General features: G+C 40.2%; 1 protein-coding gene across 2 annotated transcripts in view; it reads left to right on the forward strand.

Moving 5' to 3' along the window:
• The first annotated feature begins 75 nt into the window (after positions 1 to 75).
• LOC106567268 (neurofascin) overlaps positions 76 to 20,350 on the forward strand; it is a 34,766-nt gene continuing 14,491 nt past the window's right edge. For both annotated transcript variants that reach the window (XM_082960021.1, XM_082960022.1), the window contains exons 1-18: positions 76 to 1,617; positions 2,560 to 4,597; positions 5,131 to 5,254; positions 8,196 to 8,301; positions 8,421 to 8,611; positions 8,899 to 9,021; positions 9,402 to 9,620; positions 10,145 to 10,256; positions 11,024 to 11,208; positions 15,961 to 16,092; positions 16,304 to 16,447; positions 16,581 to 16,692; positions 16,773 to 16,936; positions 17,039 to 17,186; positions 17,402 to 17,526; positions 18,766 to 18,867; positions 19,030 to 19,227; positions 19,397 to 19,467. In XM_082960021.1, the coding sequence (XP_082816147.1) occupies positions 5,170 to 5,254; positions 8,196 to 8,301; positions 8,421 to 8,611; positions 8,899 to 9,021; positions 9,402 to 9,620; positions 10,145 to 10,256; positions 11,024 to 11,208; positions 15,961 to 16,092; positions 16,304 to 16,447; positions 16,581 to 16,692; positions 16,773 to 16,936; positions 17,039 to 17,186; positions 17,402 to 17,526; positions 18,766 to 18,867; positions 19,030 to 19,227; positions 19,397 to 19,467 (2,217 nt within the window). In that variant the 5' untranslated portion in view covers positions 76 to 1,617; positions 2,560 to 4,597; positions 5,131 to 5,169. The remainder of the gene's footprint in view (positions 1,618 to 2,559; positions 4,598 to 5,130; positions 5,255 to 8,195; positions 8,302 to 8,420; positions 8,612 to 8,898; positions 9,022 to 9,401; positions 9,621 to 10,144; positions 10,257 to 11,023; positions 11,209 to 15,960; positions 16,093 to 16,303; positions 16,448 to 16,580; positions 16,693 to 16,772; positions 16,937 to 17,038; positions 17,187 to 17,401; positions 17,527 to 18,765; positions 18,868 to 19,029; positions 19,228 to 19,396; positions 19,468 to 20,350) is intronic.

Below are 20,350 nucleotides of genomic sequence, written 5' to 3' on the forward strand. Positions count from 1 at the left end.
TGTAAGTACGTGTTTCTATAAATGAACACCAAAATGAGGAAATACATAGATGGAGCTCTGTTACTCCATGCAAAGGGCTCTGTCTGTCATGCATTTATGTATGCAAAATCAAAACTGCATAGTAATTTATATATATTCAGTACTGTATATGTATTGGTATGAATGAGGATGTACTCCTTTATGGAGTAAGATTTACTGTGAATCAAATGGCTGGAATATTGTTAAGTGTATTTGCACTTCCAGACCTGGGTTCTAATACTATTTAGGGTATTTAAATTACTTGTAAAGACATGTGGAAGTAACTATTTCATTTTTTGTAAAAAAAAAAAATTAAGACAAGTAGTTGAATATTGGAGTTTATTTGGAAATTCACTTGGAAAGTATTTGAAAATACTCAAATACACTCCCATTCATTTAACAGAGGTATTTGAAAATACTTTCAAGCAGAAGGCTATTTATATGGAATAATTTGAAAAATAATTCCAATAGAAGTAGTTGATTCCGGCCACGTTATTTGAAAATACTGAAATACACAGAAAATAAGTATTTAAATCACATTTGAACCCAGGTCTAGCACTGACTGTATATCGAAGATGTTTGCACTGAGGGAATTCGTGTAGCTGCTAGTGATATGTGTTATCTCATATTATTATAACATTTTTGTAAATGTTAAATCTATTTATATATTTTAAAAAAACACATTATTATTGAAAAATTATATGCTGTGTTTTGTAAGATGCCTCAGCCTCTTAAAAGCTATTAATTACTCTGAAGTATACAGCAAACTTGTCCCTCACATAATTGTGAAATATCTGCCCTCGTGATGTGCTCAGCCGAGGCCTTTACATTCAAGTAGTAACTTATCTAACTTCTCAGACCCAGTAATTCCCCACCCAGACTTGGATTGGAGTTGGTGATGTAACAATTGAGCAACTAAAAAGCAGCATGTCATGTGTGATATTGACTTTGTACTGCTGGAGTTTGAGGGGTTAATGGCAGCCTGCCTGCGTCTCAAGGCTGTACCCTGGTCAGTCAGTATAAAGGACACGCTTTGTTTGGGACAGAAATGCCTTGTTAGAGAGAGAAGGAGTGTGTATGTGCCAGCCAGAGAGAAGGCACAAGTTCAGTAACCCCCACCCTTTCACTCAATAAATGCACAGATAACAAAATCAATGAAATTACTTTAGACATTAAATCATCTTCATTCTATGCCATATGATAGTCCTCTTCCCCGTTTTGATTGATTGCTGTATGAAGAAATTACATGTTATGATGACATTTTGTCTCTTTTCAGCTGATGCGTGACAGCTAATCTGTCACAATGGATGGAGATGATGCTATGTTTGTTGTATCCACATTACACATAATATGGTGCCCATTTAACAAGTTGTGGGACCAGAACAGGGTTTGACCTGATTTTAACCTCTGAAGTCCTCACGAAGTATTGACACATGTCCTGCATGTGGTTGGAAAGAATGCCAATGTTTCCTGATAACACACACACACATTAGACCAGAGAAGATCAGAGTCCACTGAGAAACCGATGGAGGAAAAGGGCTGTTCAATGTAAGAACTAAATCTGTCAAAAGGAAAGAGAGATGACAGGAAATACAGCAGGTAACTTTGTTTTATTTCCTTGTATTTCATCTGTCCTTTGATTATTTTGAATACAAGAAATCTTGATGAAACCTGTAAAATGTTCTGCTGCTCATTGGTAACTAACTAATGTAATACCCCATGTTGAAGAATGTGGACCATGAGCTCAGTACAACACTATTGTTTAGGTTTTTGTTGTACTTTGTAAAGAAACAATTTATAGCTTGAAGAAAAAGTAATGTTTCTCTCATGGAATGTCTTTACTTGACCAGTAGATACATGAAAGGCTATTGGCATGTGCACATAAGTCCTACATGGACATGATGTAAAGATCTTATTCTCTGATGAACACACCATGACAACTGTTTGTATCTGACTGAGACTGCTTATAGGCAGAGTCAAGCTTTAAATGATCTCATCCACTTTCAAGAAGAGGGTGGGTCCATCTTCCACTGAATCAGCACTTTTGTATCAGACAAACGGAGTGAATACTGTATTTTGTTTAGTTCCCACGATTCTCCGTGTAGGTCTAAGCTGTTGGCGTGCTGTCAGAGTTTTGCCAATGGTCTTTTTCTCAAGGGAGATGTACTCCTCATTTGCAGAGATATTTGCTTTTGATTTGAAGATTTGTACTTGAAATGAAAACATTACATGCTCTTCATAATTTATACTTAAACCGATTTTCATGGCACTTGGAATGGTTCAATATTCAGCCAGGCCTAAACCTCCAGTTATGTAAATGTGCAGTGCTGAGAGTGATTGATACTGGCAGTTAAAAGCAGTAATTGATTATGTATTTAATACTGCAATGAAGAGATACAGTTGTTTGTAATATAACATAAGTTCTTGATTTCTAAGCACTGTTACAGAGTCCAAATGAGAATGATGAGAACAACATAGTGGTCCCTCTTAAGTGGAATTTCTCTCCTCCCAACCCCTGTGTCTGTTTCCGTTCCTGAACAGGCAGCTTGTGTAGAGATGGAGAAATCCTCCTACATGCCATCTGCTCCTAGCCAAGCCCTGGCCACACATGCCAAAGGGGACCCACGGGACATAGAGACCTTGTTGTCCTCACGGAGCTGTGCTTCTCTCGAGCCCTTCACACAGTGCAATCTGGTGCATGGCACTGGTCAGACTGGAACCCTGCTCAAGTCAAATACATCGGAAGAAAAAATCCATGCCAAGAGCCAAGTAGCTGAACATTTTTCGCTTTTGTTTCCTTTTTGAGGGGCCTCAACTTCTGTTCAATCACAATGATGTGGTGGGAAAGACGAGCACGAGGCTGAGCCATACTCAAGTTCTGTTCTCATCCCTGTGACATTGTTATATCTCTGTCACTGCGAAAACCTCAATGGTTTATGTCAAGGTCATCGTCAGAGCTGATTGTGATCTGTGACTCCAAGCCCCCTTAGCAAAAGATAATTTAAAACCCTTTAGCGTCTTTTGCACAAACAAGCAGATATCATTTATTGGTGTCACCCTTGCCATTTGTGATTGTCCATTCTAACATAGAGTGCAGTATGCTGCATATTCATGCTTTTGTGCTGTGTCTGGATTCCTTGGCACCTACACAGATCAGAACTATGTGGAGAGTCTTGAGATGGCTTTTGTTTCCCACAGAGACAGAGGCCTCTTCAAGGGTCCTGTGCTGTTTCTAGAAAAGAAAGCATTTAGTTTGCCTGAAGGGTCCTCGGCTGAATGGCTTTGACCTTCCCCCTTTTTGAAGATGTCAGTCTGAATGATTTATCTTGCTTGGGTGTACTGTATCAGAGTGGTCCAGAATAGGAATAGAAAACGCTGATTCGCTACATATTGGAAGGAGAAAATAGTGGGAAGATGGCCGGAGTGCAATTAAGTGTTTATCGCACAAAAGGAAGTTTGTTTTTCTGCATGTTTAGACACCATAAAATCACATTCAACACAGTTCACAATCAGACAAAACAGACACAGCTTGTTACAAATATGCCTCTGATTTGGCTGTACATCAATATTGTTCATCCCCAGTAACAGTCTTTGTGATAAGGTCATATGCCAGAGTTTTTTCTTGCATGTAAAATTCATGTAAAATAGTTTTCAGCAGCCAACAGTAAGGCCCACATCACTGATGTCATCAAAAACATAAGCATGCAAACTATGTGCATACTATGGGCTGGCTGGTGAGTTACAGAGTATTTCGGTGTAAACACTAATAAGCCCATAAGAAGCATGTGGAACTGCAATGCAGATAAAGCATTGTTGTTTACACAGCTTTGAGGTGATTACAAAATATGATGTCTGGCTTCCCTCATAATTTCCTCCACATAGGCATCATCATATTGAGTCAGCATACAAGGTTGTGACCACAGACAATAAACGGGTTAGCTGACAACGTCACGAAAACTATGCATGCATTTCAGTGGGGCAGAAGTGTGTGTGCTGTGATTCTAGATGGCCAGATAGCTAGCAACAATGACAAGAAGTAAGTGACTCGTTTCAGCTAGTTTTATTTTTGTTCTTGATACCGTGCCATGTTTTGACTGATGTAATGTCTAGGCTAATATATGAGAGAGAGAGAGGCAGAGAGAGAGAGAGAAGCAGAGAGAGAGAGGCAGAGAGAGAGAGAGAAGCAGAGAGAGAGAGAGAGACAGAGAGAGAGAGAGAGAAGCAGAGAGAGGCAGAGAGAGAGAAGCAGAGAGAGAGAGAGAGGCAGAGAGAGAGCGAGAGGCAGGGACAGAGATGTGGGTGGTGAGGGAGGTGTAGGGAGCTCATTCATGAGATGGGTGGGCAGAATGGCCATGGCACAGACAGAAGTCTGTCCACTATGCTCTGTCTCTCCAGAATCCTGCTGTTCGATTGACCAAGAAAATGGAATTGACTGATTGAGCGCCAAGGATTTTATCCGCTTACTGCACTAACTGGACATTAGAATTGTGGAGAAACTCAATGCATTGGAAAGTCTTGTAGATGATGGGGAAGGGGGAACCCTGATGCGATTTCACTTGAAGGATTGTACTTATGAAAGGTAACGCAGATGTAATGAGCTAACGAGAGGAGGAAAAGTTTTGATAATGGTTGTTGAGTTGATCAATGAATCTGATCAATGATCTGTTTTGCTATGCTTTATGTTGTGTATATTTAGAAATGAACAGTAAAATAGTAGTGACATTACATGATAACAATGTGTGTATTTCATTGGGATTCAAATAAATCTATACAGCAACTAACAAGAGCTTTATAATGTAGTCCTGTGGAGGCTGGTTTTTCAGAATGGCTTGAGACTGGAGTTGAGTCCTGGCCATGTGTGTTGGTAGGTGGATCTATTGTGCGACAAAGAGACTCTGTCAGAGAATGTGCCAGTGCTGACTGTTGAGTGGGACAGAAATGAAATATTGCTGTTTGGAAACTAAATATTATTTCATTTTATTTGGTTGTTTTGTGCTGGAAAATATTGTCTTAGAAAACAATTGGTCCTATAAATGTCACAATATTTAATTTAATTTGATTTCATGAAACAGTTTAATTGCTTAAATCGGTCACTTATAAAACAGTTTATAGATAGTTCAACAGGATCTCTGGAGGCCATTCACTGTAGAGATGAGGACGCTGGTCAGATCAACTCTATTACTGCTATTACTGCTGTTATGGCAACGGCTGACTGCCATCGATGTCCCACTGGAAAGTAAGTCAACACAACCTATTGTGGCCCTGCTAGAAGGTGATATACTGTAACAGTGTACAGTGCTGTATATTTAAGCAATAAGGCACGAGGGGGTGTGGTATATGGCCAATGTCAATTAGAAACTGGGTGATTTGAGCCCTGAATGATGATTGGCTGAAAGCCGTGGTACTGTATATCAGACCGTATACCACGGGTATGACAAAAAATTACTTTTTACTGTTTTAATTATGTTGGTATCTAGTTTATAATAGTAATAAGGCACCTCGGGGGTTTGTGGTATGTGGCCAATATACCACGGCTAAGGGCTGTGTCCAGGCACTCTGCGTTGCGTCGTGCTAAGAACAGCCCTTAGAAGTGGTTTGTTGTCCATATACAGTGCATTCGGAAAGTATTCAGACCCCTTGACTTTTTCCACATTTTATTACGTTACAGCCTTATTCTAAAATGTATTACATTAAAAAAAAATCCCCATCAATTTACACACAATACCCCAAAATGACAAAGCGAAAACAGGTTTTTAGATTTTTTTGCAAATGTAAAAAAACAAAAACAAAACAGAAACACTTTATTTACATAAATATTTAGACTTGAAATTGAGCTCAGGTGCATCCTGTTTCCATTGACCATCGTTGAGATTGTCGTGGAAATTCTACACAGGGACACTCAAAGTCAATCTTAAATGAATCATTGTTTATTAACAGCATGCTGGAGAGGTCAGAGTCAAACTTAGATGCATAAAGTACCGGTCTGAAGTGAGCTCCACCGGGGTAGTCCCGTTGGTTCTCTTGTACTGTATAATGTTTATACAGACAAGTTATATTTGCATGATTTAGCTTATTCGTCAATCATAAATAATTGATTATTCACGTCTGGTTCCTTCATGTGACAGACCAATACCTCACGAGGCTTCTTCTCTCCAAGCTGAGACCTTGAAACTGAGATATCCTTTTTGTTCCCAAACAAGGTTCTGGGCATTCTGCCAAATTGCTCACTGATAGTGAGGATTCCTCCCAGGTACGTTCAATCAGTCACATGCATGAACACAGAAATTGGTTATTAGAAAAGCACAAACATAGAATGTTCCATCACCAGATGTTTCTACAACTTGATTGGAGTCCACCTGTGGTAAATTCAATGGATTGGACATGATTTAGAAAGGCACACACCTGTCTATATAAGGTCCCATAGTTGACAGTGCATGTCAGAGCAAAAACCAAGCCACGAGGTCGAAGGAATTGTCCTTAGAGCTCCGAGACAGGATTGTGTCGAGACACAGTGTAACGGTTGTCGTCTGGAATGGAGGACCAAAACGCAGCAGGAATGTGGATGCTCATCTTGTATTTATTTGAAAATAAAGTGAACACCAAAAAAACGAAGAACTCACGAACAACAAAACAGTCTTGTCAGGCTCACACACGCAAAACAAGAAACAACCTCCCACAAATCACAAACACAAACACACCCTAATATATAGGACTCTCAATCAAAGGCAACTAGACAACCCCTGCCTCCAATTGAGAGTCCACACCCCAATTAACTAAACATAGAAACAGACTAACTAGAAAGAACATAGAAATAGACTAACAGAGCAGTGACCAGAAAAACCCGGAAATAATAAATCAAACACCCTACTACATAAACCATCACCCCGAAACACATAAACAAAATACCCTCTGCCACGTCCTGACCAAACTACAATAGCAAATAATCTTTATACTGGTCAGGACGTGACACACAGATCTGGGGAAGGGTACCAAACATTTATGCAGCATTGAAGGTCCCCAAGAACACAGTGGCCTCCATCATTCTTAAATGAAATAAATTTGGAACCACCAAGACCCTTCTTAGAGCTGGCCGCCTGGCCAAACTGAGCAATCGGGAAAGAAGGGCCTTGGTCAGGGAGGTGACCAAGAACCCGATGGTCACTCTGACAGAGCTCCAGAGTTCCTTTATGGAGATGGGAGAACTTTCCAGATGGGCAACCATCTCTGCAGCACTCCACCAATCAGGCCTTTATGATAGAGTGGCCAGATGGAAGCCACTCCTCAGTAAAATGCACGGCAGCCCGCTTGGAGTTTGCCAAAGGCACCTAAAGGACTCTCAGACCATGAGAAACAAGGTTCTCTGGTCTGATAAAACCAAGATTGAACTCTTTGGCCTGATTGCCAAGCGTCACGTCTGGAGGAAACCTGTCGTCATCCCTATGGTGGTGGCAACATCACGCTGTGGGAATGTTTTTCAGCGGCAGGGACAAGGAGACTAGTCAGGATCGAGGGAAAGATGAACAGAGCAAAGTACAGAGAGATCCTTGATGAAAACCTGCTCCAGAGCACTCAGGAACTCAGACTGGGGAGAAGGTTCACCTTCCAATAGGACAATGATCCTAAGCACACAGTCTCAATGTCCTTGAGTGGCCCAGCCAGAGCCCGGACTTGAACCCGATTGAACATCTCTGGAGAGACCTGGAAATAGCTGTGCAGCAACACTCCCCATCCAACCTGACAGAGTTTGAGAAGATCTGCAGAGAAGAATGGGAGAAACTCCCCAAATACAGGTGTGCCAAGCTTGTAGCATCATACCCAAGAAGACTCAAGTCTGTAATTGCTGCCAAAGGTGCTACAACAAAGTACTGAGTAAAGGGTCTAAATACTTATGTAAATGTGAAATTTCCACTTTTTTTATGAATTTGCAAATATTTTAAAAAACATGTTTTTGCTTGGTCATTATGGGGCATTGTGTGTAGATTGATGAGGAAAAAAACAATTGAATCCATTTTAAAATAAGGCTGTAATGTAACAAAATCAAAAAAGTCAAGGGGGTCTGAATACTTTACGAATGCACATACCAAACCACCTCATGCCTTATTGCTTAAAAACAGTATCTCAATTAATGTACAATCCTAATGTAATCAGGTCTTTAATTTTGACTTGTCCACCTACAGTCAGACAGCCCCCCACCATTATAAAACAGTCGTTGAAGGAACATGTTGTGGACCCCAGAGACAATATGGTTGTGGAGTGTGAAGCCAAAGGCACCCCCCACCCAATGTAAGAACTGACACATCCAAAACACTTTCTTTATAGTTCAAAGCCATGTACAAATTGTGAGCAGCTGTAGTAGAACACTTTTAATTACCTGATCCAAAAGACTTGCCTTTATTCCTAAGTTTCTCATGGAGGCGTAATGGGAAGTACTTCAACGTGGCAAAGGACCCTCAGGCCTCAATGAGGAGACGTTCAGGGACGCTGGACATCTATGCCTGGACTGACCCAGGGGCCTATGAGGGGGAGTACCAGTGTGTTGTCACCAACGAGTATGGCACTGCATACTCAAACAAGATCAACCTACACATCTCTAGTAAGCTGCCCTCCATTCAGGCTTTTGAATCCATTGTCACAGAGTACATTTGAAAAGCCAGTGCCTCAAACCATTATAATGCTAAACGTTTGTGGCAGAACCAAGCAAAGCCTAAAGGGACAAATCTCTCCAAAGTTCAATTCTGTCAGCCGTTTTCAGACCTCAAAAATAGTTCTAACGTTAAGATAAGTCCATGTCCCAGCAAGATTCTGCTCCCTGTGTTAAATGTATGTTACATCATCCTCTTAACCCAATATAAACAAATTACCCCTATGTGCCCATGTCAGAGGCCACTCTGTGGCCCAGAGAGGTGTTGGAGCCAGTAACAGTAAGTGTTGGTCTCCCTCTGGTCCTGGACTGCAGCCCTCCTCCAGGCCCTCCCAAACCTGAGATCTACTGGATGAGCAAGTGTGAGTAGGCCTACCTCCTTTTCTCAAATCAGTAGTTTATTTAACTAGGAAAGTCAGTTAATAACAAATTCTTATTTACAATGGAACAGTGGGTTAACTTCCTTGTTCAGAGGCAGAACAACAGATTTTTACCATGTCAGCTCAGGGAATCGATCTAGCAACCTTTCAGTTACTGGCCCAACACTCTAACCACTTGGCTACCTGCCGCCCCAGGAATGAAATGTTATATTTTATAACTAATGACAACCACCTGTCTCTCTTTCTGAACTGATGAGCTTCTTTTTTTAAACATATTTTTGTATTCTGATACTTATCCCAAACATATTGACTCAAGATGACCTTACCAGGAAATGCATACATAACTTAATATTCAATTTCAGGTTCATCTGGTAGACCTTTCAACTGGCCTCACCAGCCCCACCCCCCAGTCATGCTGCCTATCAAACAGGACCGTAGAGTGTCTATGGGGGTGAATGGAGATCTCTACTTCTCTCATGTCTATGTCAATGACTCTGCCACCGACTACTGCTGCAATGCACGCTTCCCCTACAAAAACATTATCCAGCAGAAGATGCCTATTACCGTCAGAGTCCTTACAAGTTAGTATTGGTTACTGCATAACATGCATCAACAGTATGTGACACAAGGGTCCCACCATTTTATTTACTACCATGTACTAACTTACCTACCTCATTAAACAGTTGCTCCCCCCCCCCCCCCTTGGCTCACTGCTGTACGATTTAAGTTGTATTGCTGAGCACACTTACAGATTCCACATTGTTAATTTCAGACTATCACCTAAAATGATTTACAGTTCTCCTCTGATCTAACTGCACTGCTTTATGTTGTTAATTTTTTATTTTTTATATACAAACAGAAATGAACAATCTCCTCGTCTTAACACGATATAACATTCTAGAGCATTCTTCTATAACATTGACATGTCTTGAAATAGAGATCAGACAGTGTTGTTGTGGAGTGAAAATAGCAAAAACATTGCATTTGCTCCCAGTGTGGTCCCAATAGTCAATCCACAGCTGTAGTCCCTGCTGTCATGATATTTGACAGTGGGAAAAGTCTTCACTCCTGGATAATTAAATCATCAGGTGTGTTCCCTCCTCAGCACGCATGGTGTCTGAGGCCGCCCCCACCTTCTTGTCTCCGGCCGGAAGGTCTAGCTTCCAGACTGTCCTGCAGGGGGAGGAGCTGCTCCTCGAGTGCATCGCTGCTGGAGTGTGAGTGATCCTCTCAATCACAAACATGAATGTTCATCAAGTGTTTATCAAATGTTACCATTGGGGTTAGTCATTGTATTACTATTACCCAGTGTACTGTTTGTGAATGTAGTGTCAGGTTTCAAATGAAACTAGATGGTCATTTTACGTGAAGTAAAATTGTGTTTCTTGCTTTGGCTCTTTAAAAGTATTTTTGTGGTAGTGGAAAAAGTGTTCTGATTTCAGATTTAAGTAGCAGAGAAGTAGACAAAGATTTCATACTCTCTAACTTTTTGACTAAATTGTTTGGAAAGTGGTCAAAGTAGCTGATTTTGTGTCAGAAAGCGACCTTGTTTACAGTGAATAGATAGAATGTTGGAAGTCATGATGTCACAGTGAGCCCTTAAGAATGTTGAGGAAATCCCATGAAAGTGTATGGAGGACAAAAAAAAGGACAAAACATTTTATAGTTTAAAAATTATAAAAGATATCAAAAAGTTGTATGGAAGCAAACTATTCCAGACCTGTCTACACATTTTAAAGTGATTGGCGTTTCTAGCTTAAATGGTTTAAGAGGAGTAGCATTCCAATGAATAATAATAAAAAATCTGAAATAATTAGTACAATATTTAGTGTGTCTGCTTTCACAAGCCACAGTAATAAATCGCTTCATGAAATTTGTAACTTCGCCACTATGTATGTTTTTTTGCTCAGGGTGTTCACTTTTATAAGAACCCTCGAAAATCACTCTGAATTGACTTATTTCTTTTTACCATATTTGACCATAGTCCAACCCCTGTCATCACATGGACCAAAGATGGAGATGAACTGGACACAACCAATATTAAAGTGAAGAACTACAACAAGTTGTTGCAGATCCCCAAGGTCTCATTTGAGGACACTGGTGAATACACCTGCACAGCTACTAACAAGATTGGATACCTGGAACACACCATCACTGTCCAGATCAAAGGTCAGATCAAACAACATCTTCACACCTACGGTGCCCTCCACTATTGGCGCTCTTGGTATAAGCAAAATGGGCTTTGAAAAAAATGTCTTTGCCTGTTTATCCTCTTGGATAATATTCACAAAAATCAAACTTTTAATTGAAGTAAAATGATTGAAAAAAATAATTGTGAAATAAATATTTTTCTCCAAATCATGTGTGCCAGAACTATTGGCACCCCTACAAATTCTTATGAGTAAAATCGGACAAAAGTATATTCCCATTCATATTTTACGTTTTTATGTTCACCTGAGTGATTAGGAACACTTAAGTGGTAAGCCATGACTTCCTGTTTCACTGGGGTATAAGTATGTGGTGACCAGTGGTAATTTTAGCATGTAAATCTTGGTGGGGCAAAATAAATAATAAAGTGGGATGTATGCCAGCAAAGCCACAACACAACACTAAACAATACATTAATAGCACTATAACGGTGACAAACAGTACCCACAAACTGTTAGGGCCTACATAAAGCTGTTCCAATATCTTACCACTGCTACACCTGGCTATCAGTGGAGCCTTGTCTGGCAGCGAAACAGTTCATTCAGCTTCATTTACTGCCTTTAAAAAAAACATAGCTGATATGGCTGACTTGTTTAAACAAATGTGGTTTCTAATGACCATTGAGATTTACAAACTATGGCATAAGGGGACAACAAGCGGATAAAAGGCAATCCGTAATTTCGATTAAGACATTAATGAGCGAGCTAGGACGGACGTAGTCAATATAACTATTTGTTTAGCACTTTTGAAATGTACAGCGACAGAATTCAGAACATGGACTGTTCTTATAGTATTCTTCCTGTTCACCAAGTCAGAACCGTAGGATAAATTAAGGGGACATATAAGTAGACAATGAAAGCTCTTACAAAATTAAATGATTACATTTCTCTAAAACAGGTTATAGGCTACATGTGCACCACCAAGTCAGAACAGTAGGCAAAATTAAGAGGGGTAAATAGACCAAATTATTAGTGTGAGGCACATTGGCTACTAACAACACTACACAACATACACTTAGTTGTATATTATGGCATATTACATAATTTATGCAGCAGCATACAAGACATTTTTGGACTTGTTGTTCTGTGCTCACTTGACCAGGAAGTGGCACGGCGGTCCTTCGTGGGCAAATTTAGTCATCAAAGTCTGACATTCTCTGGATTTATGGTGGTTTCAAGACAACTGGGAACTCTGAAAAAACAAGGTCGAATCATGATGACATCATTGATCTTCAGGTCGTAGCTCTAGAAAGAGGCCCGAGTTTCCGATTTACAATTCCGAGTTGGATGACCGTTCAAAACGCATTTCGCAGTCGGAGCTCGTTTTTTCCTGGAATTCCCCGTTGTCTTGAACTCACTGAAGTCAAGTTTTCGCAGTTCCGAGTTAACAGTTGTTTTGAGTGCGGCACAAATCATGCTTCATTGACACCATGGCCAATGTTGAATGTTTATCATTTTAAACTTGGAAAAGAGACACTTAATACCAGATTTGGGACCACACAACTACTCCACTGAATAGTAGGCTAGTTATTGCTTTGCAATGCTTGCCACAGCCACTGTCACTGATTCCTTCCAAACCACTCATTGTTGAATTTGCAATTTCCAACTTGTTGTGTAATGTTTATGTCGAATGGCCGATGAGCACCGATACCTTTTATCTATAATTTCTCTTAATTATTTATCTTCATAAGACAAGAATTTAGAAGGATTTTCCAGTAGATTGTCGACTTGATTCATGATGATGACTGCTAGCAAAAATTTTGAAAGTATGATGTTGACATGATCAGTCCAATCAAAGCTACTGTAGATATAACATGATTTGATGTCATTTTATCTGTAGCCAATGACCTTGAGCCTTGTTGGATGGTCACTTATAATGTAACTCTATGCCAGCACCAAAGGGGCTTGAATTTTCAAGGTCTACCCTAAGACTTGGCAGTGACGTACTGTCCCCACGAGTGACAGAACACTGAGCTAATCATGGTACAACTAGAGAACATTACCAACACCTACGCTCAGTATTTTCCGCTGGCTGCCCCACCCCCACAGAAAGCACTGAGCTAGGCTGAAACACCTGCATTTTGGAGGCCAAAAAGATCATCAAGGACAACAACCACCCGAGCCACTGCCTGTTCTCCCAACTATTATCCAGAAGGCGAGGTCAGTACAGGTGCATCAAAGCAGGGACCGAGAGACTGAAAAACAGCTTCTATCTCAAGGCCATCAGACTGCTAAACAGCAATCACTAACTAAGAGAGACTGCTGCCTACATACAGACTCACTAGTCACTTTAATGCCACTTTAATAATGTTTCATATCTTACATTACTCATCTCATATGTATATACTGCATCTTATACCATCTATTGCATCTTGCCTATGACGATCGACCATCACTCATCCATATACAGGATATGTACATATTCTTATTCCATCCCTTTAGATTTTTGTGTATTAGGTAGTTGTTGGGGAATTGTTAGATTGCTTGTTAGATATTACTGCACTGTCGGAACTAGAAGCACAAGCATTTCGCTATACTCACATTAACATCTGCTAACCATGTGTATGTGACCAATAAAATTTGATTTGATATTAATGACATACTTGACACATATTTTTTATTTATTGCTAAAATGAATGACGGGTCGCCACTGGAGGTGACACACAGGCCAAGTTCCCATAGTCATCCATCACTATGGGAAAGACCCGAAAATACATTAATGATGTGTAACAAACGGTTGTTGACCTGCACAAATCAGGAAATTGATATAAGAAAATAGCTCAAAGGTTGACAATGCCAATTTCTACTATCAGGGCAATAATGAAGAAGTTTAAAGCAACTGGAGATGTTAACAATCGGCCTGGAAGAGGATGTGTGCCTATATTAACCCCACGCATAGTGAGGAGGATGGTTTGAGTGGCCCAAAAATGTCCAACAACCACAGCTGGAGAATTAAAGACGTTAGTTGGGTCTTGGTAAGAAAGTCTCCAAAACTACAATCCGACATCACCAACATAACCGCAAGTTGTTTGGGAGGGTTGCCATAAAAAAAGCCTTTACTGTCGTCACACAACAAACTAAAGCGCCTACAGTTTGCCAATTGTTAGTGGAACTTTCAATGGGACCGGGTTCTATGGTCAGATTCGACCAAAATATAGCTTTTGGAAACAAACACCAGAAGTGGGTTTGGCGTAGACAGAAAGATAGCAATGCAGAAAAGTACCTCATCCCCCACTGTGATCTTTGATGTTGTGGGGCTGTTATTCTTCCAAAGGCCATGGGCAACTTGTTAGGATACATTGTATCATGAACTCCATCAAGTACCAGCAGATATTAAATCAAAACCTGACTGTCTCTGCTAGGAAGCTCAAACTGGGCTGTGGTTGGATCTTCCAGCAGGACAATGATCCAAAGCACACATCAAAATCAACACAAAAATGGTTCACTGACCACAGAATCAAGGTTTTGCCATGACCATCCCAGTCCCCTGACCTAAACCCCATAGAAAACCTGTGGGATGAGCTGAAGAGGAGAGTCCACAAGCTTGGACCTCGGAATCTGAAGGATCTGGAGAGATTCTGTATGGAGGAATGGTCTCAGATCCCTTGCCATGTGTTCTCCAACCTCATTACGCATTATAGGAGAAGACTCAGAGCTGTTATCTTGGCAAAGAGAGGTTGCACAAAGTATTGAATGAAGGGGTGCCAATAATTATGGTACACTTATATTTGAGAAAAATATTTGCTTGATGATAAGAATGAATTTTTTCTTTCAATTATTTTACTTCAAGTAAAGGTTAGATTTTTGTGAATATTTTGAATGAAAGACCAAGAGCATGAACAATGAAGAAAAAAAATTCACAGCCGTTTTGCTCATATTAAGGGTGTCAATATTAGTGGAGGGCACTGTATTCTCCATCACACCAACACACAGATACAGGGATATTTTTATGATATTAACTCTCCCATTGATCTTTCACATAATCTTTACATTTCACTAGGCAGGTTTCCATTGGCCCAGGTTTCTTCAGCCAAAGCAATGTAGATTTTTTTAAATTTGCGACGTGTTATGGAAACGGCAGATATAGGAGACATTTTATAAAGATATAAAACAGTTCAGTTCAATAGGGATGGATTTTTCTCTTGTCAAACTTTCTTTAGTGTGACAAATGATGATGGAAACTGTGTTTTTCGAAAAAATGGTTGCCGAATAGTTTTGAAGATACGCAGGGCACGTGATGTCTCTGCCCAGTCCCCAACAACCGGATGTTCCAGTTTTCAGGGGAAAGGGAAAGAGATCATGTGACACGACTTCTTCTTTTGGACGTTAACATGGCGACGCTCCATCTTAACTCCTCCTCCACATTTACTGGATTGGTTGAATAGTGCAGAGGAGAACTTCTGCCGACAGTTTTTTTTCTTCTTGTCAAGACCAGCATGTAAGGGATGTAGTTTCAGGAATTTCTTTTGCGCCTGCTACGTTAGGTTAGTTAAATGGAAACGCACCCAAGCAGGCAATATGCCAACTTTCTAAATGTTGACAAAAAAATCACTGGACAAGTTAATGGAAACATAGCTACTGTTTTATTTACTATGGGAGGAAATAGCCCATTTGGTAACACTTTCTATGAACCACTCATATAGCAAATATTCACTGATGTAGCTTCGATTTTTTTTTTCTTCTCAAATTCTGACCTGAGCCGTGTATTTAACAGCGGCTCCATTCTGGTTGGAGAAACCCAGTAACTTGGTTCTGGCCCCAGAGGAGAATGCACGTTTAGTGTGCCGCTCTGACGGCATCCCTCGGCCCAGTATCCGCTGGTTTATCAACGGAGATTCAATCGAAGGTAAGCACAGCCACCTACCCTAAGAATCCAAGTGCACTGTTGCAAATGACTGCAGGAGATTACACTCAAATTGCTCAATTACACGTTTTATGTATAAAATCTGCTGTTTTTTTCACTTAACTGAAAAGACTGTATAGTAAAGTAACAAACTGTTCTATAACTGCAAGGACACAGTATTTCACTTACTTACTGTACTATATGCTTGTTCCAGATGCCTCTCTGGTCCCAAACAGGCAGGTGTCAGGTGATACAATTACCTTCCATTCAGTCACTGTGGCGAACACTGGTGTTTACCAATGCAATGCCTCCAACCAGTATGGCTACCTGTTTGCCAATGCCTACATCAATGTACTGCGTAAGATACCATATTAATTTGCAGAAAATAACCATAATCCTCTCTGTTTGTTGAAATAGTGTAAACGTTAACATAGAAATTACAGTAGATCATCATGGAAGCGTTGGTACGGTCATATGTTCTGTTTCTGTAGATGCAACACCACGTATCCTCAGGCCCAGGACTGCCCTGGTGAAGGTCATTGAGGGCAGCCGCGCCTGGCTAGACTGCCGCTATTTTGGCTCGCCCGTGCCCGATCTGAGCTGGTGAGAACATGTTTATGATGCTCTTCTTTCAGGTGTGTGTGTGCATGCATGTGTGTAACTGCCTACCTCTTTTTGCACAGGTCTAAGTATGGACTTGGAAATCTAGAGGGAAATCGCTTTAAAGTACACAGCAACGGGACCCTGCAGATCAGAGGCACCCGTATGGACGACCAGGGGACATACCTATGTATTGTCAGCAACGTCGCCGGACGTGATGAAAACCAGGTCAAATTAGAGGTCAAAGGTGAATACCCAATAATAGCCTAACTGTAACACTTCTTCATGTGGTTCAATCTACACTGTACATTGCAGGTGTTCTCATGATCCGTATCCTCTTTTTCTCCAGAGTCCACCAAAATCCTCAAACGGCCAGATAATATGAGAGTCCTCCGGGGGACTGATGTCCGGTTGGAGTGTAAGGCCGAACATGACCCCACGGTCACCATCACCACCACCTGGATGAAGAACAAACAGTTCCTCATCATAAGCTGGAGGTGGGCCTGAATATGACTACTCGTCCTTATAACCATTGAAACCATAGGGTTTCTGTTGCCACCCTAACGTCTTAGTTATGGTTATAGCTAACTTCAAACTAACAGAGTTATAGTCTATACATGAGTATAACTAAAGGCTAAATGGTGAATTGTTCAATTGAATTTGTCAAGATGACTTAATGTCATCAGCATTGTGTCCTATTAATTATCTACAGGCTGTCTCTGGATGATTCAACTCTGGTCATCACAAACGTCAACAGACGAGATGAAGGCAACTACACCTGTATCATCAAGACTGAGATAGACAAGACCACTGTCTCCGCCCGCCTGGTGGTGATGGGTAGGACTCTAACGTGACGCTTAGTAAACATACACACAGTGCTTTCAGAAAGTATTCATATCCCTTGACTTATTCCACATTTTGTTGTGTTACAGCCTGAATTCAAAATGTATTAAATAAATAAAAATCTCAGCCATATACACACAATGCCCCATAATGGCAAAGTGAAAACATGTTTTTAGAAATGTTTGCAAATGTATTGAAAATGAAATAGAGAAATATGTCATTTACATAAGTATTCACACTTCTGAGTCAATACATGTTAGAATCACCATTGGCAGCGATTAAAGCTGTGAGTCTTTCTGGGTAAGTCTCTAAGAGCTTGACATACCTGGATTGAACAAAATTCTTCAAGCTCTGTCAAGTTGTTTGTTGATCATTGCAAGACAGCCATCTTGCCATAGATTTTCAAGCCGATTTAAGTCAAAACTGTAACTATGTCACTCAGGAACATTCAATGTCGTCTTGGTAAGCAACTCCAGTGTAGATTTGGCCTTGTGTTTTAGGTTATTGTCCTGCTGAAAGGTGAATTAATCTCCCAGTGTCTGGTGGAAAGCAGGCTGAACTAGGATTGCCGCTAGGATTTTGACTATGCCAAGCTTAATACCAATAACCTGATGCAGCCACCACTATGCTTGAAAATATGGAGAGTGATACTCAGTAATTTGTTGTATTGGATTTGACCCAAACATTACACTTTGCAGTATTCATTTGTGACTTGCTGCAAACAGGATGCATGTTTTGGAACATTTTTATTCTGTAAAGGCTTCCTTCTTTTCACTCTGTCAATTAGGTTAATATTGTGGATTAACTACAATGTTGTTGACCCATCCTCAGTTTTCTCCTATCACAGCCATTAAACTCTGCAACTGTTTTAAAGTCACCGTTCGCCTCATGGTGAAATCCCTGAGAAGTTTCCTTCCTCTCAAAATCAAATGAAATTCAATTTTATTGGTCGCACACACATGTTTAGCAGATGTTATTGCCGGTGTAGCGAATTTCTTGTGCTTCTAGTTCCGACAGTGCAGTGATATCTAACAATTTCACAACATATACCCAATATACACAAATCTAAGTAAAGGAATGGAATTAAGAATATATAAATATATGGACATTACATGTTATGGAATGTTAATTAATGTTAATTACATTGTATTGTGTGATAGTAGTAGATAGACAGCATGTGGATGCTGTATATATTTGGAATTTGCCACAACAGTTTCCTTCCCTTCCTCCCAGATCGTCCAGACCCTCCTACAAACTTGAAGTTGTCGGACTCCTTCGAGCGCAGTGTCAGGCTTTCCTGGACCCCTGGAGATAGCAATCACAGCCCTATCAAAGGTAACAACTCTGCCTTACACTCTACACCTCAGGAGCAGAACACCCAGAGTAAACATAGTCCTGATGTCATGCCACATGTGCACCAGAGTTTCTTTGAAATGGTCAGAGTTAACCAAAATCAACTGAAGTAATCAGTGTTTTTTTTCTGGGCTTTACCTCCAGAATACCTGGTGCAGTATGATGATGACGACTGGTTACCTTACAACTGGAGAAACCTTTCCGCGTACCCTGGAAACCTCAACTCTGTCATTCTGCAACTGTCACCATTCATTATCTATGAGTTTAGGGTCATTGCTATCAATGATATTGGAATGAGTAAACCCAGTCGCTCGTCCGCCAACTTCCAGACTGGTGGAGCGCGTGAGTATTTCATGCTTGATGCGTGTGATGATGTGTTATGAATAAGGGATATCTATTGTCTTCATTAATTGTATTGAACAGGAATACAGCTGACAACAATTATCATCCATATTCAAACCATTGGAAAATGAGCTTTCAAAATCATTTGTATACTTGTTATGCTTCTCAGCCCCAGACACCATCCCTAAAAACATCAAAGGAGTGGGCACAAGGAGAAACAACATGGAGATCAGCTGGGAGGTGATACATTTAAATATACACCACCGTTCAAAAGTTTGGGGTCACTTAGAAATGTCCTTGTTTTTGAAAGAAAATCTATTTTTTTTGTCCATTAAAATAACATTAAATTGATCAGAAATACAGTGTAGACGTTGTGAATGTTGTAAATGACTATTGTAGCTGGAAACGGCTGATTTTTAATGGAATATCTACATAGGCGTACAGAGGCCCATTATCCGCAGCCATCACTCCAATGTTCCAATGGCATTTCTCACATGGAGTAGACTTCATTTCTCAGAACAAGAATAGACTGACGAGTTTCAGAAGAAAGTCCATTGTTTCTGGCCATTTTGAGCCTGTAATCGAACCCACATATGCTGATGCTCCAGATACTCAACTAGTCTAAAGAAGGCCAGTTTTATTGCTTCTTTAATCAGGACAACAGTTTTCAGCTGTGCTAACGTAATTGCAAAAGGGTTTTCTAATGATCAATTAGCCTTTTAAAATGATAAACTTGAATTAGCTAACACAACGTGCCATTGGAACACAGAAGTGATGGTTGCTGATAATGGGCCTCTGTACGTCTATGTAGATATTCCATAAAAAATCTGACGTTTCCAGCTACAATAGTCATTTACAACATTAACAATGTCTACACTGTATTTATGATCAATTGTATGTCATTTTAATGGACAAAAAATGTGCTTTTCATTAAAAAACAAGGACATTTCTAAGTGACCTCAAACTTTTGAACGCTAGTGTATATATACTGCTCAAAAAAATAAAGGGAACACTTAAACAATACATCCTAGATCTGAATGAAATAAATAATCTTATTAAATACTTTTTTCTTTACATAGTTGAATGTGCTGACAACAAAATCACACAAAAATAATCAATGGAA

Source organism: Salmo salar, chromosome 13 (genome assembly GCF_965601325.2).
Source record: "Salmo salar chromosome 13, fSalSal1, whole genome shotgun sequence".
Lineage (NCBI taxonomy): Eukaryota > Metazoa > Chordata > Actinopteri > Salmoniformes > Salmonidae > Salmo > Salmo salar.